Raw genomic sequence first — 27978 nt, 5'->3', positions numbered from 1 at the left:
TCATTATCCCACTGCTGTATAAACTGATCATGGAGTGTTTGTTTTACATATGACTTTATCCAAGAAGTATCTAATTCCTGGATATACTGGATATTCCACACATAGCTAATACCACATTCATCTAATAATTGTTGTATATAACGTATATCATGATTCAATATTTTTTGAAAGAGTTATTGTTATTTGTATAATTGCCCGTTTTTTAATCTTGTCCAAAGATCTCTTTGTTTTGGCCTAATATCTAACAATTGGTCGCATTTGTTACTGTGACTAAATTATACAAAATGATAAAAGTTATGATTTTTAAGCAGCATATTGAACAAATCTGTTTAACTGACTACCATCTGACCTTCAGTCAATAACAGATCATGAATAACAACAAAGCCTCAGTAGAATGTTTAATTCAATATTGTTTATTGAAATTACACCAAAACACACAGCCAACAGAAGCCTGTACTAATTATTATATAGGTCATGGTGAAAATATTTGTCACACCATTTTTGTAGAGTTACCTACCAAACAGCATTATTATTAAAAATAGCACCTTTGTACAAAAATATTTCAGCTTTTACTAGTAATTTTTGTGTGTATATACATAAATTTAACTAATATATCTAAAAGTATGTACAATTCAAGCTGAAATGACAAAACTTCAACAAAATTTGGGGGGTTTACAAAACCCTTCAGAGATGCATATACACTGTATAATCAACCGTACAACATTTCATGCCTATACAAATTGATGAGGCAAACAGTTTATACCAACGGAATGTAAAATCTATTGACAGAGTAGCTCTGTGTTTACCTTCAACCCCAATCAAAGTGGCAACATGACAGGCAACATTTTGAGTTTGCTTACAAGAATTATCATTTGATTTACTTATTGTCTAGCAAACAAGATCATCACCATCTGTTCAGAGCTTTGAATTGTATATTACAAGACAGTGAAGACATATCACAGTGAGTTTAAAAACAATTATTTACACAAGTTTTAAGTAGAATTATAGATACATGTAATAGTTAACAACAAAATAATTATACTACAGTTTTTGTGTATATAGTTTTATGGTAGACAATGACCTGGTCAAATCTATTATGATGTTCATACAAACCTTTTAAATGCCTTAAAAACAAGGGCGCTGGACTTCAAAAAAACACCTCAACTTGATGAAAAAGGTCCTTATTAAATGTATCATCCTTAGTTTGAAAAAAGAGCTAAGAATAAAAATCTCTAAAAATACTATACCATTGCTGTTGGAACGATTTAACAATAGTGATACAGAAGACATAATATTGAAAAAAAAACCTTTAATAAGGCATTGAATTTAGCAGTTAAATTCCTGTACAAACCTTGTTCTACATCAATACAACAAGAATTCCATGGAAGTAGATGCGTCACCTGCGCAGAAAATTGGGTGATTATTAGCACAAGTTTCTTCTGGCCCTGACACCATGTTTGGTGTAGGACAATGTGTCAGGGCCAGAGGAAACTCAGCTAGGTGATTACGGGAGTTATCACAAGGAAACAAATTTCTATATTTAGTAACAGTAATCTCCACACCTAGTACAATTATGTAAGACAAATTGCATTCTTTGTAATCATACATCCAGTTTGTTGATGTAAATTATTCTCAGTTACCCGAGCCGATTTTGTTTATCACGACACAAAAGGTTTGGACCGCGTTATTTCTTAATGAAATAATGATGGCCCTTGTGATTTTATTTTGCTTTTTGATGAGCCTTGACAAAAGACTTTCAAGACCCGTATTAATATCTACAGGTCCGTCAAGATTTATGCCTGAAATAATACAAACCAGTTTGTTTGCATAAACAAACAGGCCCCAGGAGGCAGTATCCTTGACTACAACATGCTTCATAACATTAAATGTATATATATTATATATTTATAAATTGTATTATACATGTAATTATATATTGAAAAGTTAAAACATTTGAATCAAATCACATACACACTGTTACAGAGTACAATGATAAATACTAAATGGTATACAAAAATCAGCAAAATATAATATTTTCTATGGAAAAGAAAAGCAGAGACAGGAACATCATTAATTATACAAAGAAAAGAAAATTTGTTCCCCAACCTGAGTATCGTACAAAATAGTCTCTAAATTATGACATGAACCAAAGAAAACTAAACAAAGAGGCCTAACCAATTTCTGATCAGTGACTTTTGTGCATATATTTATTAGAATCTGATTAAAATCAACTCTTCAATATGCCTAAGCATAGGCGTATTGAAGAGATGTATTTAAATCAGATTGATATTTCCTAATAAACAGGAGTTTTCAACTTTTAATTAACATAAAAATAATACCTCCAATACTGTGATATGGATCTGGGGAGTTTTAAGTAATATTTCGGTACTTGAGGTCTCTGAATGTTTCCCAATGTCTTTTGATTGTCATAAAATACACTTACAATGGATAGATACCAGCATATCCTTGTAAAGAAACCTACAAGATTTTGTCACATGTAACTTTGGTGTTCTAGCGAAATATTACCAACTTACTCTTAGTGACTACAAATGATTTAATGTCATGATCTATGGCATGGGATTACACACTAAACGCGGAAGTCTGAGATCAGCAGTTGAATAACTATGTAAGTAACTTTAGATCAGCATTTGTCAGACACGCTTAATAAGTTATGCCTCTGGTTTTCTCACATCCACAATCAATAAACAGCAGTTGTACCATTGTAATTATCATAATAACATGCATAAAGATTTCATCTATCCTCGATTCTCCAGGGCGTATGTTCATTTTCGCTCCTTGTAAACCTGGATTCGCTCTTTGCAAACCTTGAATATGTCATCAAATTCACTTTCGCTCTTTGCAACCCTGGAATATGTTATTAAGTTCAGTTTCGTTCTTTGCAACCTTGGAATATGTCAACGTTCAGTTTCGCTCTTTGCAACCCAGGAATACGTCATAATAAAATCAAAGGCTCAGTCACCACCATCTTGTGGATAAAACAGAGTTGACACTCATCTACTCTTCAAAATGCATCAGCTTAGTGATTGGTTTGAACCTTTTCCAGGCACCAATCAAATAAGTCAAATTTTGCCTTCGATTTCACCAGGGGTGCTGAGAGTGAAAGTGAACAAAACACCTGGAGTATCGAAAATGGAATTCATCAGACACACACTAATAAAGATTGTCACACAATCGGTAAAAAACAGGTGTATCATCACATATTCAGCATTCATCCGACACAGCTAGGCCTTTGGTTGTCTGGCATTTCCTAAACAACAGTTCTTTCATCATACAGTAACAGAATCAGCTTCAATACACACAAGGATTAATAAAGTAAAATGACTATTTGTGTATTTTGACATCAATCTTTCTATAGCCCAGTTACACTGTAACTGTCTGGTTTGCCACTGGGGCAAAGTTTATCATGTAGTAATCGTGGACATAGCAGAAAATGGCGATAGGCTGACCAAGGATTAGCGACAGCCACACCACCATGTTGGCATACTTCCCATGAATGTATTTATTTACAAACTGTGCCAAGGGAACCTGCAAAGGTAAAAAATGTTTGTAGAAAATGGATGCCTTTGCTGCAATCTGATTTAAGATAATTATGATTTTAATGAGATTGCCTCTAGATCTGCTGCTACACAAATTAGTGTAGATATTTTAACAGTTACAACATTTACCCAATGTATGTCAATATTTTTTCAATATGAATTATTACAATATAATATTTACTCATAAGACAATGTTTTCTATAATTTTTGATTGAGCTTTAGTTTTAATATGTAAAATTTCATTATCTAGTTAATCAGAAAAACAACTCTTTTCTCAAACTCAATAAGGGAAACTTACCTGCCCCAACATGGCCATGAAAGCCCAGATCCTGAACATTCTCAGAGGAACGCTAACAAGGTACTGTAAATACCACATCAAATATTAATATTACAAGCATTACACTAAACATCATATTAGTCACAACATTTATTATTGATTTTTTTATTTTACTTCATATACAATTAATGTTTACACAATACAACATACATATGGTATGATATTATCTAAATGTACATGTTGTTTTCTTCTGCAAAGCTATGTAATTTTATATATCATATAGCTATCATCTTATAAATTAATCCATATTTTATTTAAATATGGGTTAGATTGGAAAATTCTTTATCAATTTCTTATTTATTTTAAATTTTAAAATTTTAATGAAAAACTGAAATTTTGTGTTTACCTCATGAAAAAAAGCAGACATTGCAAAAACCAAAATGGAAGCTAGCTGTTTAGAATACCCTCTCTTCACCAGGGGCTTGTACAAGTGTCTGTAAGGCAAACGTAGTAATATGTAGATATCATACAACTGTCACAGCATACATACCCCATTAAAAACTGTTCAGCTCTTGTTACTAACACTGTTTCCACACAGCTTCTCGGACAGTCATGCATTATTATCAATTACTCATTACTGGGCACTTTTTGTTAGCCAAGAACATAATTCCAGTTTTTTTCTTTTGGTTACAGATTATTAACAACATAAAATAAGGTTAATCATAAACTGAACAAACAAATGTGGCAGTAACTTCTGTAAGACTGACAGATAAAATCTGATTTTTGAAACACTTAATAAAAATTATCTATAACTAAATTTGAAGCCATTTGTTTCTTACGCAACAATCAGGTTAAGGAGTTCAAGCTATCTATAATTAACCTCTCTGTGTTTGTTAGTGTGCACATATATGTATCTGTAGTGGACACAAGGCCTTATACATGGACACAAGACATTTAGTAGTGGACGAAGATCTTCAGCATTTAAGAGGTGTTTAGTAGTGGACAAATATCTTCAGCAGTGAAGAGGAGGTGTTTGGTAGTGGACGAATATCTTCAGCAGTGAAGAGGAGGTGTTTAGTAGTGGATGAAGGACCTTAGGAGTGAAGAGGAGGTGTTTATTAGAGGACAAAGATCTTCAGCAGTGAAGAGGAGATGTTTAGTAGTGGACAAACATCTTCAGCAGTGAAGAGGAGGTGTTTAGTAGAGGACAAACATCTTCAGCAGTGAAGGGAGGTGTTTAGTAGTGGACAAAGATCTTCAGCAGTGAAGGGAGGTGTCCAGTAGTGGACAAAGATCTTCAGCAGTTAAGAGGTGTTTAGTAGTGGACAAAGATCTACAGCAGTGAAGGGAGGTGTTTAGTAGTGGACAAAGATCTTCAGCAGTTAAGAGGTGTTTAGTAGAGGATGAAGATCTTCAGCAGTGAAGGGAGGTGTGTAGTAGTTGACAAAGATCTTCAGCAGTGAAGAGGTGGTGTTTAGTAGTGGACAAAGATCTTCAGCAGTGGACTTGAGATGTAAAAGATCATTATAGAAATGGAGAGGAAATGTTTACTAGTAGACATAAGATAGAAGTGAACATTTTATATTTGGCAGTGGAGAGAGACATTTGCTAGCAGACAGTTGCTGTTTTACCTGACACACCAGCGATGTACAGGAACGTTCCATGTCTGCCAGAACTCGGTCACAGACTCTGCATTCCTGTAACACATAATTATACTCTACACTGTTTTTAGAACTTTTTATCTAATAATGTTAACACACTTGTATATTTCTTTTAACATTATGAAATCAAGAATTCTCAAAATATGTTAATGGCGAAACTCTTGACCAAATGTATAGAAATGTATCTCAGCCACAACAACTTACCACCAGTCTTTGTAGAATTCACGGTCGCCAAACTTCAACAGCTCCGCAGACACATTTAGACAGGAATGGAAGCCCCAGTAGAAAAATATCAACCATATCAGATGGTTAGGCACCTACAAAATAAAAGCCAAATATCTGTATGATCATGTTTTTATAATCAATTTGATAAACTTCCAAATGTTCTCATAATCAACTATACAGTCAATCATTTCCTTAAAAAACAAATTTGTTTCTTGTCACATAAAAGACCTGAACAATTGTGGTTCTTCCAGACAGTTATGAAGAAGTCAACTTGAAGGTGTAGAAAACAAAAATTAATTTTGTGTTAAAAGTTTATGTACATACCGCCAGTTTAAGTAGTCTTTCTAGGACCCGAGACAGCTCCAAGTCCTGTAGTGGTCTCATCGAGTTCTGTACTGTAGGCACAATCCACTGTAACATACACAAAATTTATATATAATTACTTCACATCAATCCAATAAAACAATATCGTTGTCCTGACTTTTTAAATATTCCATGATTTTTCCACTTACAAACAGTTATATATATATATATTGACAGAAAACTTCAGAAACATATTGGTAGGGTGAGGCTGGTTTTCTACTTGAAAGTTTGCTTTGATAATGTAACAGTTCTATACTTTACCATTGATTTCACTCATTTTTAAAACAATAGAAAAAATTGCAAGCAATATTTTGTCTCCAATCTCCGACAACCTTTTTAAGAGGCAAAAAACAAAGGGCCTTAACTCTGTATATGGCATGGTGCAAGATAATAATTTTGTATTTAAGACCCTAGCATCAGAGAAGTGTTTCTCACATATCGCTTGAAAATCAGCATATTGTTTTATCTCGGTGTCATAACACCTATCACATATAACCATTATCAGTGATATCACTCATCATCAGGATTATAGTTTATCATTGTTTCCATGGTAATGTCACAAGAATGAGGCATGTAATCAAACACTGCCAATATTGGATTTCATATCAGCTAGAGAAATTCTTGTTGTAAATGAAGATTGCAAAAATAACTTTTTGGATAATTTGATTCATATCATATGAAAAGGGAATCCTTTATAAGTCTACTATATCAATTATAATAATAGATGTTTTATCTTTACCTGTTGGATTAAGCCAAGTATCAACTGTGACAAAAATAGCTGCAAAAGAAATAGCAAGTAAGTTGATTATCAACATATGAACAGATAATGCCGTTGTTTAAAATACTAACACCGCAAATAAAAATCCAACGGAAATCATGACAAAACATACGCCAAATATCAGAAAATCTAGGTCATGAATAATAAATATATTTTTGTACTTAATAACATTACACAATTATAGTTTCTTATTATAACATATATAGTAAACAAAATAGTTGATTAAATGCAGACATGATTGCATAGGGGAAAAAAAGCTGAAAGGGGGGTCTGAGGGACCTCCCCCATCGGGATTACAAGGGGCAGAAGTGAACATAGAAATTTTACAAAAAGCGGAATTCCGCTTTAAAGTGGAAAATAATCATGTCAGTAATGTAACACTGTAAATAAAGAGCTTTATCAGCAAGATCAGCTGACTTGTTAATTTCGGGTACTGCAAATATAAACATAATCTAAATAGGGTAACCAATTATAAGAATGATAATCCTTATCAGGTGTGTTCAATCATGCTTTAAACTACTAGATAAGAATTTATCTTTTTCATTTAAGACAGGTGTAAAATGAAACTTAATCCTGTAGGTAAAGAAAGCCTATATTACTGTACTGCATACTAATGGGGATAAAGTTAGTGTCCAGACGTATATGTCCTTGATGGAAAACACAATGCAATGTTCTTGCATGTTTACTTTTAAAATAAGTTTTTTAGTTTTTGAGAAGTTAAAATATAGAGCTCAAGAGTAGAAGCTTACCATTTCCACTATTCTTTTGATGAGAAAGCGTTTCCTGATTCTCAGAGAACGAGGAAAGTTCAGTTCATAACACAAAGTAGGGGCCACCATGAAGTACCACAAATCTGTAGCAAAAATCAAGCCATTTAATATTTACTAAACACAGACATTTTTATTAAAGCTCTATTGTAAAGTATAAGAAAGTATTCTGTTTTACATAGAAGAGGTTTCTTTTGTATACATAATAAGCGATTAGTATGCCACATGTCTATGACACTGAGATTTACGTTCATCTTTGATTTTAGCGGATTACCTAATGGGACTTACCACTCTGTGTGAGGTTGTCAGGGTAGGATATGATGATTGTAGCTACCTGTCCATTGACACCATTCTCTGTAGACCAAACAAAATGTTGTTATCAATATACAGGTTACACCAAGCAAGGCACTGTATTTCCTTGATGTAGACCCAGATTTTTACCCCAAGTGTCACAGCCTTGGATCCCAGTGTCACAGTCTTGGTGTAGACATAGATTTTTATCCGACTGTCACAGCCTTGATGTAGACACAGATTTTTACCCCAAGTGTCACAGCCTTGGATCCCAGTGTCACAGCCTTGATGTAGACACATATTTTTACCCGAGTGTCATAGCCTTGGTGTAGACACAGATTTTTACCCCAGTATATATATATCACAGCCTTGATGTAGAAACAGATTTTTACCCCAGTGTCACAGCCTTGGGGTAGACATAGATTTTTACCCCAGTGTCACAGTCTTGGTGTAGACATAGATTTTTATCCGACTGTCATAGCCTTGGTGTTGACACAGATTTTTACCCCAGTGTCACAGCCTTGGGGTAGACATAGATTTTTACCCCAGTGTCACAGCCTTGGGGTAGACATAGATTTTTACCCCAGTATCACAGCCTTGGTGTAGACACAGATTTTTACCCCAGTATCACAGCCTTGGGGTAGACATAGATTTTTACCCCAGTGTCACAGCCTTGGGGTAGACATAGATTTTTACCCCAGTATCACAGCCTTGGTGTAGACACAGATTTTTACCCCAGTGTCACAGTCTTGGTGTAGACATAGATTTTTATCCGACTGTCATAGCCTTGGTGTTGACACAGATTTTTACCCCAGTGTCACAGCCTTGGGGTAGACATAGATTTTTACCCCAGTGTCACAGCCTTGGGGTAGACATAGATTTTTACCCCAGTATCACAGCCTTGGTGTAGACACAGATTTTTACCCCAGTATCACAGCCTTGGGGTAGACATAGATTTTTACCCCAGTGTCACAGCCTTGATGTAGACACAGATTTTTACCCGAGTGTCATAGCCTTGGTGTAGACACAGATTTTTACCCCAGTATCACAGCCTTGGGGTAGACATAGATTTTTACCCCAGTGTCACAGTCTTGGTGTAGACATAGATTTTTATCCGACTGTCATAGCCTTGGTGTAGAAACAGATTTTTACCCCAGTGTCACAGCCTTGGGGTAGACATAGATTTTTACCCCAGTATCACAGCCTTGGTGTTGACAGATTTTTACCCCAGTGTCACAGTCTTGGTGTAGACACAGATTTTTACCCCAGTGTCACAGTCTTGGTGTAGACACAGATTTTTACCCCAGTGTCACAGCCTTGGTGTTGACACAGATTTTTACCCCAGTATCACAGCCTTGGTGTAGATTATTACTTACATCTATCACTGTCATAATAACTGTACAGAAAGAGTCTAGAGCATGTCAGAAAAGTATATATTAATAAATGTACAAAAACTATTTTTCATTTTCAATCTACAAATCTAAAATATGCATTGCCAAAAACAAGAATTATGTTATGTGGGCTAAACACACTTTAGGATCTAATATGGGTCAAGTTGGTGTCATATGGATACGATATGTTATTGAAAACTTACTTGGACTTTCTGAAATAGACCTGCTACGTCTCATTTTCTTTGTCTCCCCCTTTTTCTGGCGACACCATTTATTAACACTGGCGTAGGACACAAGTTTGAGGAACGACACAGTATATATCCCACAAGTCATGCAGGAAAATGCTGCAGAATAAACAAGATTCATGTCACAAGGAACAACATCAAACATGAAAATCAGATTCTGAAAGAAAAAAAATTTTTTTAAAGAAACTTAACACTAACCCCTTTCTTACATGGTCTAATGCAGAAACAAATGCACATACCTGTGCCTTAGATATGGTCTTCTAATGGTATCCCATGGTTACCATGGACACAGATGTACCAGGTATATATGAATGGTCTAGCATTAATATCATGGTAACAAAGGACACTGTCAGACATAGCTAGTTATAGTCTACCAGAAATCTCACATGGTAACCATGGTTACAGGCATACCTGGGAATGGATGTAGGTAAAGTATCACACCAGCTGGGATGATCAGTAGCAGACTTAGATTGATGGCATTTACAAGGAAACCAAACTTCTCAGACACATACCCCTGTCAAATACAACACAGACTCCTGTAAATATCACACATATTCCTGTTAATATAACACATCAGTTTTTTTCTAATATTGAAAATGAAACACATTTGACCTGTGACCTTCAAAATAGATAAGATCATTAATTCAAACAAAGTCAAAAATCTATCACCCAAGCATATTTCATACAATTATTGTGACTACTGTAAGTGTTGGCCTATGGGTTAATGGAAAAGTTCATTTAAATGCAAAAGTTGATGCCATACAGCACTGCACCTACTCACAGGTTCATTTGACTTATGACGTTACAATGAGTTATTTATTTTTTATTAATAATATTACATGTAATATATATTGTAATATATATGCTACTGATATTTTCCATTGCAATTCTTTACCATTGTGTGTAATCATAACATATTCTTAGTCTGAACATTAACAATTATATTGTGTACACACAATTATTTATCTGGTCTAAGAGACTGGACATTACTCTCTGCTATTGGTACGTGCACCGTTATAGTACACAGTACCTACCGTTGATCTGTTATAGTACTCGGTACCTACCGGTGATCTGTTATAGTACACAGTACCTACCGGTGATCTGAGACAGCTAAGTGTCCAAGATAACATCTGTGTTCAAGGATTAGCCAGATAAGATTACATAATTTAGATATGTGAGCATGCCAACATTTTATTTTAATTTGGTATGGCTTTCCAAACCATTGCTTAATCCAAATCTGGATTTCTTATGGATTACAAAAAGGCCTTTAGGACTAGCCTTAACCAATTTATTAGATTATTTTTACAACCTGCATGTGCTGCCAATTCAGCCCGATACATGTACATGTAGGTATAGGATATAATCATGTCTTTCCTATGCTGAAAAAACACCGACTACAGTCGGTGAGACGAAGCCAAGCCGTGGACAGAGTCATGTTGGCAGTAAACCAGTAACTAACTAATTAGTCTTTACACAGACACAAGGTATTAGGGAAGCAAATACTTGAATCTTGAAATAGAAGTCCATTCATATCGGTAATTAATGTTCCCTTTTCCTTGAAAATTGAAAAATATATTTACAGATCTTTGCTATTATGTACAACTGATAAGAGAAAGCTAGTGGCCATATCTGGAAGTCACGTCCTGTTGATAACTACATGTTAGTCATGCGACTACCCATACATGGTATAGCTATCAGGCCAAGGTATATATTGTTAAGTATACCTGGTGGGGTGAAGGTTACCCGATAGTACAGGTAGACAGAGTCACCTGAGGTGAACTATAAGACCATTATAAAACCACACTTGATCACTGATATCAGAAGTACCAGGTAGACAGGCGAAGGTCAGCATGTTATATATATATATTATATATGCATCACTTGTGATTACCTTGGCCAGCAAGGATTCTGTGTAGAAGGCCACCAATGTGAAGATCCCAGCACCTACAAATAGAACATTCAGTTATATCTATCAACAGACATGGACGTGTAATGTTTAGATTTCCAAATATTTCCTAATTAAACAATGCTTATATTACTCCTAGATTTTGTTTATAATCTACTATCATGTTTTTTTATGAATAAATGATGCCAAGATAAAAAATAACTGTAGAGTGATGAACAAGTCCTTTTAAATAGCAGATACTCACAATAATACTATGTACTGACACACTGGTACCCAGAAAAGTACTAATTTCCTCGTGGAATGCCTAATAATTAGGCATTCCCGATTATATTAGGCATTCCACGAGGAGATTAGGTACAAAATGAGGAAATTAGAACTTCCACGAGGATTTTAGGCCTAACTGAGGAATTTAGGCATTTCGTGAGGAGATTAGGTATAAACCATGAGGAAATTAGGCATAACATTTTTAAACGTACCGGTGTGATCATGTCACGCACCAACGCCCACGCAGCGTGGGGTAGCCTTAGGCGAGTGCCGATCAGCCAGTGTTTACCTGTGTTCTGGTCTGACATGGTCACTCTGTCAGTAGGCCTATTATACGTGTAGCTTGATGTTTAGTGTAAAGTCATCACATTTATGTCATCACATTTATGTAACAGTGTCTTATTTTATGTTTCAGGTATCAACAGCAGTCGGAAAGAAATTCAAGTGTATTATTAAACATTAAAATTCAATCTAAAAAACGAACGTGTTCAATTTTTTTCTAGTTTGTTTGCATGTTTCATCACCCGGCGGTCATTACGTAAAATTAAAGATTATAGCTTAAGTGGCTTCAACACGGCCCTGTATTTAATTGATTTTGTCATTGAAATATATCATAGCACTCGAAAATGATTCACCTTTGAAGCGATCATTTTGGCCATACGATGCTACGGTCGTAGATTTATGTTGTTTTAATGTTTACCGAAGGCCGCCCTAGAAAAAAAAATGAGAATAATCATAGACATCAACTCCTTCCACATTGATTACTCCGTAAATAAGGTGTTGTTTAATCGTTTTGTTTCAATATTGCAGCGTTATGATACCGTATAGATTCCGAAGTAAATTGTTTGTTTACACGCATCAACTTCACGTTCCGAGTCTCAGAGAGCCATGCGGTAATCGATAGATCCCGATAGATGGCGCTTAACAAGAAAAGGTAACTCTAAAGTCATACTTCACGGAACATATGTTTTACTGTACTGTACATACTTCAGGAATTAGAATAAAAACAGAAAATTCAAATACAAATCGTTTGACTTTTTGTTATTGTGTCCGACCGGACATGTCAACGATCGCATCAAGCCTATACAGGTAAGTTATTGTGTATGTGATTGTATTATATTTGCTTTTCAGAAATTGGACGTATGCGGTACTGCACATACAGACATTCAGAAATTAGTGTCGTTTTATGACCGACACACTTCGATACATGTCCGGGTTATGTCATTGTGCTTGTGTATATGTTTATCACCGGATCGACAGATGGCGCTTAACAAGGAAAGTTAACTCTAATGTCATACTTCATACTTCAGGAATTAGATTTTCTAGAATAAAAACAAAATTCAAATGAATTTACTTGTTGTTATTTTGTCCGACCGGACATGTCAACGATCGCATCAAGACTATAGAGGTAAGTTTTTGTGTATGCATGAATTATTGTATGCAGCATAGAGTTACATTTGCTTTTCAGAAAGGGAGATAGTTAACTAGTACCAATTCAAAGTCGTAACGTTACCCACAAACCCGTACCCAAATTTTGGCGAAGACGTACCCGCAAAAACTGGCGAACCCGTACCCTTCTTTTTCAATTAAAATAATAAAGAATATTAAAGTTTGTTTGATAATAAAAATGTTTTTATCTATTCCAGCATGTATCTCGTTATTTTAGGTACATACGATCTATGTAGAAACATACACTACACGTATGTACATGAAACCAGCCAGCTATGATTTCAATCTGACAAAATGAACAACGACCAATTTTTTGTTTGTTTTTGTTGTTGTCCTTTTTAATAGAAACCGGCAAATAAAATGATGTGTGTGTAATGAAAACACGTGTCGTACATGCTATTGCAGTGTAAACTAAAACCGCGCACTAGCAAAACCATTTTCCGTAAAATGAACACGGATAACACTTATGTACGGCTATTTTTTTTTCTTTGATGTACGGTACGGTAAAAAAAAACATTTATGTAGCGTAAAAAAATGTACAGGGGAGTCCGCACGTTAAAAATGACGACTTCACAACTAATTCAATATATTATTTATTTCATAGACCCTTTTATGTCGAATACAAATATAGCCTGTCAAATTGTATTGCAGTATTTCAAAGTTAGAGCCTGTAAACAAATTGTGAATCATGACACGAGATCCGTATTAAATAATAAAAAAGGTCGATTAATATTTACTGAAATAAATGATGATATTTCGTGCCATTTGTACATGCAGGGACATACCATACTCCTACATTTGTGTAACCACGGACAGAGCAATTAAAAATCTTAAGTTCCTAATATCTAACATAAAAATGCCGCTGATTTTATTTTGTATCCGACCTTATTGGGCTGATACCAGTGTGATTAGAAGCATCTTCTTGGGATCTAGATAAAATTTACCCTACCGCATTGTCCCGACAGTAAACGACCAGTACCTCTGAAAACGGCCCTTTTCAGGGCCGACCTCTCTTCACGAAATGTGAAAAAAATTGAAAATGCACAACCTAATATTTCAAAACGCCAATCGTACGTATTACGTAGTTTCACTCGGGCAACAAACGGTCATTTTTGTACACGTGTTGTTGCAGCAGTACAAGATGGAGAATATTACATTCGGTATTAAACTAACGTTATTTTTTATGTTTCTGGTATCAACAGGATATTCTTTTTATATTAGAAAAGACATAAGCAAACTGATGATGTGGGACAAACAGCACGACACCTAATTTGCTAGTTACGTGACTCCGCCTATTGACAGATTTCGTCACCTGTCACCGTCTTCCAATGAACACAAGTAGGCGGAGACGCGGGTTAGTTGACAGCTAGACAGGCGCCAAAGTTATATAAACTAATCCAATTAGACTACACCGCAGGTGGGCGGAGTCACGGATAGATGATCTGTCGTGTCAGATGATCACTTGTCTCAATGATTGTTATATTCAATATTAATGCATTTATTGATCACTTGGAAACTGTATGTATGTATTCATGGTCATGATGAAATAATAAGATTTTGTAAGTATTGTATTTCAGGTTTCAGATTTGAAATTCTGTAATTAACATATCCCACGGACAGTGAAGTGATCACCGAAGGCTGGATTCACAAAATACATCGATATACATTCGTCCGATTGCAATGAAATGTCGCACGATGTTAGATAGAAGTACAATTTGTATGTTACAGAAAAAGAATACTCTAAACATATTAATTAACGAATTCCTGGGCGTGCAAAAGTCACTGGACACCGATATATGTATTTAATTCTATACAATTTTTCATTAAAAGGACGTCATTTTCATTTAAATTAATTTTGTAAGATGGGTACGACTTCGCCAATTTCCCTGGGTACGAGCCCGCCAATTTTAAGTACGATTCCGCCAACGTTGGGTGCGATTCCGCCAATTTTGGGTACGAGTTTGTTTGGGTACGGGTTGGAAAGGGTACGAGTTAGCCATAATTCCGTACTGAATTCGTACTCAGTAGGCATTGAGAAATTAGCGGTCCACCTAATGTCCTATGAGGTTTTTTGCACGCCCTGCAATTCGGTAAGTGATATTTTAAGATTATATTTTCTGTATCATGCAGATGAACATAGAACCTATAACATGCAAAATTTGATTTTGATTGTACAGGCGAAGTTAAATGCAAGGTGAGTGTCCCGCGAGGTGTTCGCACGCCACATGATTTTGAAATATGCCGATCAATTACAGTATGTACCAGTACCACCTAGTGAGTGTCCTGTGGCGCCGTACCTTGACGTATCGGTTACTGTCACTGATTTGGTCACTGATGATTTAACTGCCAAAATTTAAAAACTACATGTTTGTCCGTTATATAAGAATTATAAATAATATTCACATTTCCCTCCACAAGTTCGTTTATAAGAATTATAAAAGAAATAACTTCAAACGTATTTCTCTCCTATATCCGTTTATAAGAATTATAAAAGAAATAACTTTATCACACTCAACATTAATATCGGGGCTGTATTGAAACCCCATACTTAACTGCTATACCCCGCCACACCTCCTACATATATGTGTCGAACAGACTTAGTCATATAGTAAATCCGATGTCCTTTCAATGGAACAGATATTATTTTGGAATTTGGTGGTATTTTCTGAACTAGATTATTTTTTTTTATAATTATATTCTATATATCATGCATGTATTGTCACAGTAAAACTTATAGAGTTCGCACCATAGTGGAGCTCATGCTTGAATTTCTCTTCTGTGTCAATTGCACAATGTGTTTTTATATACATGTATATACAAATAGATAAAATATTGTTTAAATATCCAACTGCATATACAAATAGATAAAATATTGTTTAAATATCCAACTGATTGTTCAATTTATCGTGATCTTTAGCCTGTAATTATATAAATATCATGGAAGCATCCAACTTATACCTGCAATCAATGCGAATTAGACAAAAAAAATCATGCAAGTGCTGATTAATTTTTTAGTTATATTTGCGAGTAATATATATATAAGTTAATAACAAGTGCTACCGAAACCAGAGACATAATTTTCTATTATAACGGGCCGTATATAACATTAACATCTTTCTAATTTTCTATTATAACGGGTCATATATAACATGTAAAATTTGAATAATTTCCCGTTTTAACGGGTTGTTTATAACTTGTCAAACATTTGAATAATGTTCTATTATAACGGGCCGTTTATAACATGTAATGACTTACATAATATCCTTCGGATGGTATATATAAAAATACATTGTTCAATTGACACAGAAGAGAAATTCAGAATGGCCATTTATGGTTCGAACTTTATAAGTTTTACTGTGACAATACATTCATAATAGAAGTTTGAAATTAATTTCAAACATGATGTGAAAAAAATGTTGAAGAACTTAAATTCTTTCTTGCCAAAACAGCGAGAGTAATTTTTCAACATATCTACTTGACCTCCCTTCTAAGCTAGCCTATTCCTATTGTAAATTTCGAATTTGTAACATTTAATTACCAATCGAATACAGAAGATGGAATAACATCCTAAGAGAAAATAGAATCTGTAGTCTTCGTAACCTGAATGAAATAGGAGACGAATTCCATTACCTATTAAATTGTATCATCAAATAGCATTAAACAGAAAAAAATATGTATTTAGATACTATTATGAAATACCTTGTCATTAAAATTTAATACACTTTTTAATTTTGTAGTAGACGATGAATTGAAATCACTTGTGAAATCAATTAAAGAAACAAGTATACGACTCAACAATATTTAACATAATCTCTTGCTTAACAAATGTATCGATGTATTATATCATATGTCCTGTACAAATTTTGTATGTATATACAAATGTAATTCTCTAAACTTTATATGTTTATGAGAATAAAATATTGTCATTTCTCAGTTTTGGGTATATGAAGGAGCCAATTAAGGTTAATTATTCTATAGGCAAATCTTCGAAACTCACTGAATTAAAAAATATATATCTGTTTGATTTGAACAATATATGCATTTCCTTCAAGCTCCGTGTACGTACTAACAAGCAATTATTAGCACGTGCCGATTAAACCGCCAAAAATCACGGACACCTGTGGTGCAGTGACAGGTGTGTGACGAGTTTGTGAGCCGTTATTTCACACCTGGTATTTACGTAATTCTCCGAACATGTTTGTATATCATTTTAGTCCGGTTTTAAGAGAAGACATCACTTACGACACATCAATGAAACGTAAAATCTCACGGATCCCAATCACTTCACGATATGTATACAATTAAAAAAAAAACCACACACACAAAAACACATACACTTTAATTGTTGCGAGTTTAATAAGTTTTAGTTTTAATCGTAATTAGTCACGGTCAACTTAATTGTAGGCCTATACTTTTTCATCATAAAAACAACCAAGTTAAAACTATGGTTTTAATCAGAGACTTATGTACATACAGAATACATGGTCAGTGTCTTAAAATATAAGCTGTATTTTGGCGAGGGTAAATAAAGACCACTTTTGTCTTTCTGTCCCGAGCCAAAAATACAGCTGATATTTTAAGACACTGACCATGTATTCTATTTATCCTACAGCAGTCATCAAAATAATCATCAAAAGTCATCATTTTGAAGTGAAATGGTGTCAAAAATGATTGAAATATGTTCGCCTTTTAAACGTAGTTTCACTTTCAAGTAGCTCAGTCGAACTTACGCACGTGCTAAGATTCCAAAATACAACTGTTTTCCGTCACTGCCGTATACAGCGAAAATATATATGGTGGGTGTATTCCGACATTGCGGTGGCATTTGCACGATAAACATCTATATATGTCTCTGTTTTAATAAGTAACTATGATATGTACCTGTACGCAAACTATCAATAATGTTATAATTTTTGGAAATCACCTTTACATGAATCTTTCTCAGCCATTTAATCGTCGGCAATCCATGAGACCATGACATGTTAAAAACGGGATGAAAATATGTTTCTGTAGAAGTACATTGTAAGTTCCAACACCGATTTTTCATTCTGGAGATATTTAGTCTATTGTACATCATAATTAATCTACAATATATGTTTTACCTTTTGAATGAATTAAGTGTCCTTCATGACTAAAAGCAGATAATGCGTTAGTTTACTGTACGTGTGTATCGTCTTTACTCGCAAACCAGTATCCAGACCTGATTCATTGTTGGTATGTTTATTTGAATACCAATTTGCGAATAAAATCGCAAATTATTTTAGAAAAAAAATGATGCCGCGTTCCTTTTTATAGTAATGATTTATAGTAAGAAATTGTAAACACATAACTAATATACATTAATTGGTGATTGACAAAATATTGAATCGTGTATTACATATGTATGTCCTTTGAATAACACACACTTACCTGCGATAACGTAGCTCTGGACGACGGACGGACAATTTCTGACAGATGGTCGTCGTCAGCCTGCCGGAGAACAGTGATCATGAATTCTCTTACCTGTATACCTGACATGCCCAGTCGCTCATAATAACAATTTTTTTTTAAATTTCAAATTCATTTTATTCTCTTTTCACATATTGACATGATGTATAGAGAAAAACATATTTACAATATAATATATACAATTAAAGTAGTGTTCGTAGTTGATACAGGGCACTGTTTCTCAACAAATTATTTTCATTCTTATTTATCAAGGAGGACGAATCATGTTGTTAATTAATCTGATAAAAATACACATTTTCATTAGTTTTTTAACATCAGTCATATTCATTAATTTGTTAATTCAATAATATTTGGTCTCGACCAATAGTATTTGTCTATATATAAAATAACAAAAACAACGCACATTTTATTATTGTTTTTAAGCAATTAAATATAGATAAACATATACACAAGCACAATGACATAACCCGGACATGTATCGAAGTGTGTCGGTCATAAAACGACACTAATTTCTGAATGTCTGTATGTGCAGTACCGCATACGTCCAATTTCTGAAAAGCAAATATAATACAATCACATACACAATAACTTACCCGTATAGGCTTGATGCGATCGTTGACATGTCCGGTCGGACACAACAACAAAAAGTCAAACGATTTGTATTTGAATTTTCTGTTTTTATTCTTATTCCTGAAGTATGTACAGTACAGTAAAACATATGTTCCGTGAAGTATGACTTTAGAGTTACCTTTTCTTGTTAAGCGCCATCTATCGGGATCTATCGATTACCGCATGGCTCTCTGAGACTCGGAACGTGAAGTTGATGCGTGTAAACAAACAATTTACTTCGGAATCTATACGGTATCATAACGCTGCAATATTGAAACAAAACGATTAAACAACACCTTATTTACGGAGTAATCAATGTGGAAGGAGTTGATGTCTATGATTATTCTCATTTTTTTTCTAGGGCGGCCTTCGGTAAACATTAAAACAACATAAATCTACGACCGTAGCATCGTATGGCCAAAATGATCGCTTCAAAGGTGAATCATTTTCGAGTGCTATGATATATTTCAATGACAAAATCAATTAAATACAGGGCCGTGTTGAAGCCACTTAAGCTCTATAATCTTTAATTTTACGTAATGACCGCCGGGTGATGAAACATGCAAACAAACTAGAAAAAAATTGAACACGATCGTTTTTTAGATTGAATTTTAATGTTTAATAATACACTTGAATTTCTTTCCGACTGCTGTTGATACCTGAAACATAAAATAAGACACTGTTACATAAATGTGATGACATAAATGTGATGACTTTACACTAAACATCAAGCTACACGTATAATAGGCCTACTGACAGAGTGACCATGTCAGACCAGAACACAGGTAAACACTGGCTGATCGGCACTCGCCTAAGGCTACCCCACGCTGTGTGGGCGTTGGTGCGTGACATGATCACACCGGTACGTTTAAAAATGTTATGCCTAATTTCCTCATGGTTTATACCTAATCTCCTCACGAAATGCCTAAATTCCTCAGTTAGGCCTAAAATCCTCGTGGAAGTTCTAATTTCCTCATTTTGTACCTAATCTCCTCGTGGAATGCCTAATATAATCGGGAATGCCTAATTATTAGGCATTCCACGAGGAAATTAGTACTTTTCTGGGTACCAGTGACATGACAATTGATATAGACATTGACGTACCTAGGACAAGGCAGATGTTGGGCCAGCTGTAGGGCTGAGACAGAAACAACTGTATGACTTTTAGAGGGTCGATCAGGATCCCGTATCTGTTAAAGATGTCAACAAACAAATTATATAAATACATGTACCAATCTAGCATGGCCGATATTGTGATTCCTTTACTTAGTTATATTTTATATCATTAGATATTTAAATGATGAAATACGAAGTTGAGAGATTTTCTCTGTACTCTGTATTATTTCAATGAGAACAATTACGATGAAACATTATGAGCTTACGACTGACTGTCAGTAATCTTACTTTAAAATGTTTTCCAAGAAGAGTCTTGTGTTTGCCAAAACCTGTAAACAAATGTAAATATCGATCATACAATATAAAGGATAACTAATGGAACAAAATTCTCACTATACAGGTCCTACGGAACACAATTCTTACTATACAGGTCCCACGGAACACAATTCTCACTATACAGGTCCTACGGAACACAATTCTTACTATACAGGTCCTACGGAACACAATTCTTACTATACAGGTCCCACGGAACACAATTCTTACTATACAGGTCTCATACGGGTTTACTTAAGAAAGTCTGATCAATCTACAGACAACCTCTCATTGATCAGTCATTTATCTAGGGAAAGGTATCACTTACATTTTGTATACAAATTGACTTCACATCAATCTTCACACATGCAAAGACAGCTGAATTTATGAATGTCTTTATAATAACTACATCTAATAAAACAAACTCTTAGGTTTAATTTCAAATAGTTATATGATTACATATAAAACTTGGGGATACCTGTAACTAAAACAAATACTTTCTGTATGTACAGGTGCTTTTAAACGTTTAGTTCAAGGACACTATCTTGGTGACAAGTACATTAACCCAACGAGGGTTGGCACTACCCCAAGTATGACAGCAGCTGGTGATACTGGTTTTATTTCAAGTTCAACAAGATTTAGAATAACTTGAATGTTGGCCAGGAGTTCAATGTCAATGTCAATACAAAACCAAACTTTATAGATACTGTCAGCAACACTGTGTTATTGACAAAATATAATATTATATAACCAATTAAAATTAACGTCAATTGTAACAGTTTAACAATTTTCCTTAATAACCGACTTGGTTCAAAGATTTTACATTAAATAAAGCATTTGTTTTATTAGTAAGTAGAGTAGTGTTAAGCTGACAGTTCCTCTATATAGCTAGCTGTACATACCAGTAGGTAGATGTATGTATATATACACAGGGAACTTTACCTTGGTAGTTAGGTATATGTACATGACTATTGTATAAGTGTATTATAATCTTTTATACAGGACCTAACCTTGCTCCAGATATATATGTATAAATGCTGACTACTATAATAGTAACACAATATAGTATGGTAACAGTAACAGTAACAGTAACAGTAATACAAATAATGATAATTTTGTATAGACCTTTAAAACATTATCTAGGTAGTGGGACAGTCAGACCCCTAAATATAACATTATCTAGGTAGTGGGACAGTCAGGCCCCTAAATATAACATTATCTAGGTAGTGGGACAGTCAGACCCCTAAATAAAACATTATCTAGGTAGTGGGACAGTCAGACCCTTAAATATAACACTATCTAGGTAGTGGGACAGTCAGACCCCTAAATATAACATTATCTAGGTAGTGGGGCAGTCAGACTCCTAAATACAACATTATCTAGGTAGTGGGACATTCAGGCCCCTAAATATAACATTATCTAGGTAGTGGGACAGTCAGACCCCTAAATATAACATTATCTAGGTAGTGGGACAGTCAGACCCCTAAATAAAACATTATCTAGGTAGTGGGACAGTCAGACCCCTAAATATAACATTATCTAGGTAGTGGGGCAGTCAGACCCCTAAATATAACATTATCTAGGTAGTGGGACAGTCAGACCCCTAAATATAACATTATCTAGGTAGTGGGACAGTCAGACCCCTAAATATAACATTATCTAGGTAGTGGGACAGTCAGACCCCTAAATAAAACATTATCTAGGTAGTGGGACAGTCAGACCCCTAAATATAACATTATCTAGGTAGTGGGGCAGTCAGACCCCTAAATATAACATTATCTAGGTAGTGGGACAGTCAGACCCCTAAATAAAACATTATCTAGGTATTGGGACAGTCAGACCCCTAAATAAAACATTATCTAGGTAGTGGGACAGTCAGACCCCTAAATATAACATTATCTAGGTAGTGGGACAGTCAGACCCCTAAATATAACATTATCTAGGTAGTGGGATAGTCAGGCCCCTAAATAAAACATTATCTAGGTAGTGGGACAGTCGGACCCCTAAATAAAATATTATCTAGGTAGTGGGACAGTCAGACCCCTAAATATAACATTATCTAGGTAGTGGGACAGTCAGACCCCTAAATAAAACATTATCTAGGTAGTGGGACAGTCAGACCCCTAAATATAACATTATCTAGGTAGTGGGACAGTCAGACCCCTAAATAAAACATTATCTAGGTAGTGGGGCAGTCAGACCCCTAAATATAACATTATCTAGGTAGTGGGACAGTCAGACCCCTAAATATAATATTATCTAGGTAGTGGGACAGTCAGACCCCTAAATATAACATTATCTAGGTAGTGGGGCAGTCAGACCCCTAAATAAAACATTATCTAGGTAGTGGGACAGTCAGACCCCTAAATATAACATTATCTAGGTAGTGGGACAGTCAGGCCCCTAAATAAAACATTATCTAGGTAGTGGGACAGTCAGACCCCTAAATATAACATTATCTAGGTAGTGGGACAGTCACACCCCTAAATATAACATTATCTAGGTAGTGGGACAGTCACACCATACATAAAACATCTAGTTGATGTGACTGAGTCAGACTCCTACATATAAACAATTTACTTAGGTAGTGGGACAACTTCACCATAAAGATACACTATCCACATGAGTAGCAGTGAAGACAATTATATGAAGCCAGAAGGGTCTGATGAGTGGACAGAAAATTATTTTCATGACTAGCATGGTAAATAAAATGCAGACCGTGATCATGGAAAGGAAAATTCTATATGAGAACCTAATTAGTTTGAGGACTGTACATGTGCTATTATAACTCCAAATTCAATAAATCTGAGGGTACAATTTTCCACTAACCGAAGATATATCTGAGGTTGCAATTTCCCACTAACCGAAAATATATCTGAGGTTACAATTTCCCACTCACTATAGATATAGTTCTGAGGGTACAATTTCCCACACTCCATAGATATATATCTGAGGGTAGAATTTCCCACTCACCATGGAGATATCTCAGGGTTCAATTTCCCACTCACAATAGATATATCTTAGGGTCGATTTCCCACTCAACATAGATATATAAATCTGAGGATACAATTTCCCACACTCCATGGATATCTCTGAGGGTACAATTTCCCACTCACCACAGATATAGATCTGAGGGTACAATTACCAGGTACCCACTCACCATATAGATCTGAGGGTACAATTTCCCACACTCCATAGATATAGATCTGAGGGTACAATTACCAGGTACCCACTCACCATATAGATCTGAGGGTACAATTTCCCACACTCCATAGATATAGATATGAGGGTACAATTTTCCACTCACCATAGATATAGATCTGAGGGTACAATTACCCACTCACCATAGATATAGATCTTAGGTTACAATTACCCACTCACCATAGATATAGATATGAGGGTACAATTACCCACTCACCATAGATATAGATCTGAGGTTACAATTACCCACTCACCATAGATATAGATCTGAGGGTACAATTTCCCACTCATCATGGATATATCTGAAGGTACAAGTTTCCTGTTACCCTATCTGAGCTAGGGTACAATTTCCCACAGTTTTCCCACTAACCATGGATATATCTGAAGGTACAATTTTTCTGTCATACATGAAGTAAAATTTTCCTTTCAGCCATACATGTGGATAGATCTTTCCCCTCATCCATACAATTTGCCATTTATGTTCTCTACCAACTCTTAAAATGGATCAAATGTTGCAGTATTGAAGTTGAAAATGAAACTGTAAATGAAAAAATGAACCAAGTGGATTTTCTAGATTAATTATAGCAGTAATGTTAACTTACCAGCAGTAGAATACATAGGTTAAGTAGACCCCGATAGTTGGTGAAGCCACTGGCCGTACTAAATAGAGAGTCAGCATGTCTGTGGATTCTGTGGAGGTAATTCAAAGCATGTTTTTACCCAAAAATACAAATCAATTTGCAGATTAACCACTTATCAAATTAATGTTACATATATTTTTTGTAAAATTCCATCTTTAACTCTTCTATTAGTGATCAGGTAGAAACATTAGCAAAACCTTTACTTTTAATTATCGACAAATGTACAGAAAGATCCAATATATGTAGTGACTTAAAATATAAGCCCTGCATGAGTCAATGAAATTGTACACAAATGTGCAAAGTGTATACAGGAAAATCTACAAAAAGTATATAAAGCTATAGGGCATCAAATTGTAACACATCATCAATTTCATTATTATTACTTTTATCTTACTGAGCAGAAGATAAATTATTTCAAAAGTCAGTGGAAATCAGAGTGACAGCTATATGCACTACAACTTTTACTTAAAATAGTATATAGTAACATTTAAATTGTACCCAAGCTAAGAGTTCTGAAAATTAATCCCATTATGATATATTAACTGCATCTAAATTCATATATCAAACATAATTCTAAAAGAAAAAAATCTTACATTTAACAGGTCAGGAATATGTCAATTTATTACCTATAGCTTCTATCAATAGTGATATTGATAATTAGGTAAATAATTGTACTATTAGCCTAATTGCTTTGATTCTAAATTGATTGCATCATAATCAAATGTTTATAAACATCCCAAGCAAGTTTCAGGTGTTGGTTTTGTGTGCATACATTTTTATCATGTTTTTCATCAGTTTGGTATAGCAATAAATAGCTACCATAGTGATATATATGTATAGCAATAATAGCAATAAATCAACATGTGCCCAATCTGTTAAACAATATATAACAGCCAAATATTAAAAACATTCACCAGTAGGTTTGTAAGTAATACCAGTGGCCTGTTTTTAACATATTTACTGTATCGGGGCACATCCTCTGTCTAAACAGGAAGCACTGGAAATCACGCATATCCTGAAATCTAATTAAGGATGAACATCGATATCCTATCAAGTCAGATATTTGTGCACTTTGACAGTTATTCACTGATGCAATATCACATTCACTGCACAATATATAAATAGTTTGGAAACTCTCCCAGAAAGTCAAGACGGTCTCCATTTTACGAAACAACATCAAATTTTAGGATTTTGGTTTATTTTATTGATAACTGTACCTCTTTCACTAATTACATACAGCTTCTGTTTGAACAACAGCAAATTTTGATTTTATGAAATTGGTGAAAATTAAAAAAAAAAATGTTCTAACAATAATTGCTTTTTATAAGCAAAAGGGGCAGTTATCAATCAAATATACCAAAATCTAATTTTCTATGTTTTATATATGCAAAACTTAATCATAATAACATATATTCTAAAATACAAATTTAAGTTGTCTCGCAAAATTGAGACAGTCTGAATTTTCCTTGGGAGTTCCCAATCTGATAAAAGGTCATAATCTAGTACATTAATATTTGGAGCCTCCTTTTTCAAAAATGTCTAGTCTGTTTTTAAAACGATAAACCCTACCACCAGTACTAGTTCAACTCATTGATTACAGCTGAAAACAACTCACTAAACAACAGAACAATATTCCAGCCAAACATATTAATCAATACCATTCTGCTGCATCAGCTTGAAAATGGAAATACATTTTTTTCTCAAAATCTTGTACTTTTTAAATACTTCTGATGTCAGTTGTATTTGTATAACAACAAAAAAAAATAATGCAGTATCAATAACCACTTTTTCATCCCCCTGCATCAGGACCCAAATGATGTTATCGTCAATATTGACGGAGCCCCCAAATAATAAAGAAGAACCTTATTTAGTGTATGTTTAGTATTTATTCACGACAGTTACTGTAGCAAAATAAAAACGATAAATCTCACCTAAATGATTTATCGAATCAGATACATGTATGTTAATTGGAAAGTAAATGCACATGTAACATTTTCTATTTGGCACTATATTGTATACTTAAACAAATGTGTCCGAGAAAAATGATGCATTCACGTTTAAGCTTTAGTGCATCAACCCTTATCCTATATGTTTCCTTATAGCTTAATGTAAAAAAAAGTTCTGTACTTACTTAAGCATAAGATGTACTTACTGATCTTTCTCCGTTTTATCTTTAGATTCCATAGTATATTCAGGTTCGTCAAGTATTTCCGATAACCATATTGGCATAAACCGCCTCAACTTAGATGGTGAATATAAAGTTCCTTTACCAGTTAGTTCATCTTTACCACTCTGTTCACTACATGTGCTGACATCTGAATACGCAGAATCACTAGAATGTTTTCTTGGCCTAGTCTTTCTTTGATTTAACTGACATTTACTACAACACTCAGTTTCCTCAGTGTCATTTTCTGATTCAGAATGCTTGTCCTTTTTTGAAAAGATCAGTTCAGTCTTTTCATTACTTAATTTCTGATTTACATTACTGCCATTGGATTTTCTGAAATGAGTTGTATTACCAATGGCTTCAGAGTGCCCAGAATCTGTGCCTACAGAAGCCTCATCTGAAATAGCCTCATCTAAAACTCCTTCAATCAACATTTTGGTTTGTAAAATATATTCAAAACAAAATATGTACAGCAATGTCACTGATTACCACCAGGACAAGTCCCTATACACACACTAAACTTGAAATCCAGAATTAAATTTTCAGTGTTGTATCAGATGCACAAAAATTGACTGTTGTAGTACCACAGTCCATTGTCACACTGAGCTCTGTCAAAGAAGCAAACGTTTATATATGCGGCATTGTACCGGGAACGTAAATAGGCCGGTCCGTGCAAAACATTACAGCATGCTTCTGGCTCATGCGATTTCGGAAACAGGTAGTATAGGGGGTCGTAGTATAGGTTCAGGTAGACTCAAATGCAATCAACTGTGAGTATCTTCAATCCGAGTCTCCTTTGACCTCTTACTTGCACCACCTGTACTTGGATATGTAAACACTTCAATCTCATTTACAGAACGGCTAGCCAATGAAACGTCAGCATTAGACTTACAATTCCAAAACACGACTAAACGTCATGCTATAATCACGTGGAACACGCATGAACTCACACGGTAATAGCACGTTGTTCTGTAGACACTTTATACATAGATTAGAGGAACAAACATGAAAAATAAACTCACGGTTTATCTGATTGGTTCGATCTTTCTTTAACTTCATTTTTATTCATGTCTTCTACATGATTACAACTTATTGTTCGACGCATTCTCGTCTTTGGACTTGCCATCTTGTTCCCGGAAGTAAAAGAACCTGTAAACAAATCGCTTCAATCATTCAAAAATAAACAAAAAACATTATAATTATAAATGTTTTTATCTATAGAAAATAATAATTATTCTTATTGTTAACATCGTTTTTCAAAATAATTTTAAACAGTCTTATGTTCCGTTGACGGAACAAAAAAACGTGAC

At 34.6% G+C, this 27978-nt stretch overlaps 1 protein-coding gene across 2 annotated transcripts; it reads right to left on the bottom strand.

The window, feature by feature from the left end:
* Positions 1-392: 392 nt before the first annotated feature.
* Positions 393-27811, bottom strand: LOC117337851 (diacylglycerol O-acyltransferase 1-like). Of its 2 annotated transcripts, none has more exons than XM_033898979.1 (16): positions 27691-27811; positions 24463-24550; positions 20636-20676; positions 20336-20421; positions 11447-11499; positions 9967-10069; positions 9514-9654; positions 7917-7982; positions 7611-7714; positions 6823-6861; positions 6045-6131; positions 5700-5812; positions 5466-5531; positions 4241-4328; positions 3856-3918; positions 393-3546 (listed from the first exon to the last, which is right to left on the bottom strand). In XM_033898979.1, exons 1-16 carry the CDS (start codon positions 27792-27794, stop codon positions 3382-3384), a joined length of 1407 nt encoding a protein of 468 aa, XP_033754870.1. In that variant the 5' UTR covers positions 27795-27811; the 3' UTR covers positions 393-3381. The 2 variants fall into 2 exon arrangements, with proteins under 2 accessions (XP_033754870.1, XP_033754869.1); XM_033898978.1 differs by lacking the exon at positions 27691-27811 and adding an exon at positions 26654-27664.
* Between the last annotated feature and the right edge of the window lie 167 nt (positions 27812-27978).

The sequence above is a fragment of the Pecten maximus genome, chromosome 11 (assembly GCF_902652985.1).
Source record: "Pecten maximus chromosome 11, xPecMax1.1, whole genome shotgun sequence".
Classification (NCBI taxonomy): domain Eukaryota; kingdom Metazoa; phylum Mollusca; class Bivalvia; order Pectinida; family Pectinidae; genus Pecten; species Pecten maximus.
Note: the sequence above shows the minus strand (reverse complement) of the source record. Positions and strands in the feature narration are given on the sequence as shown.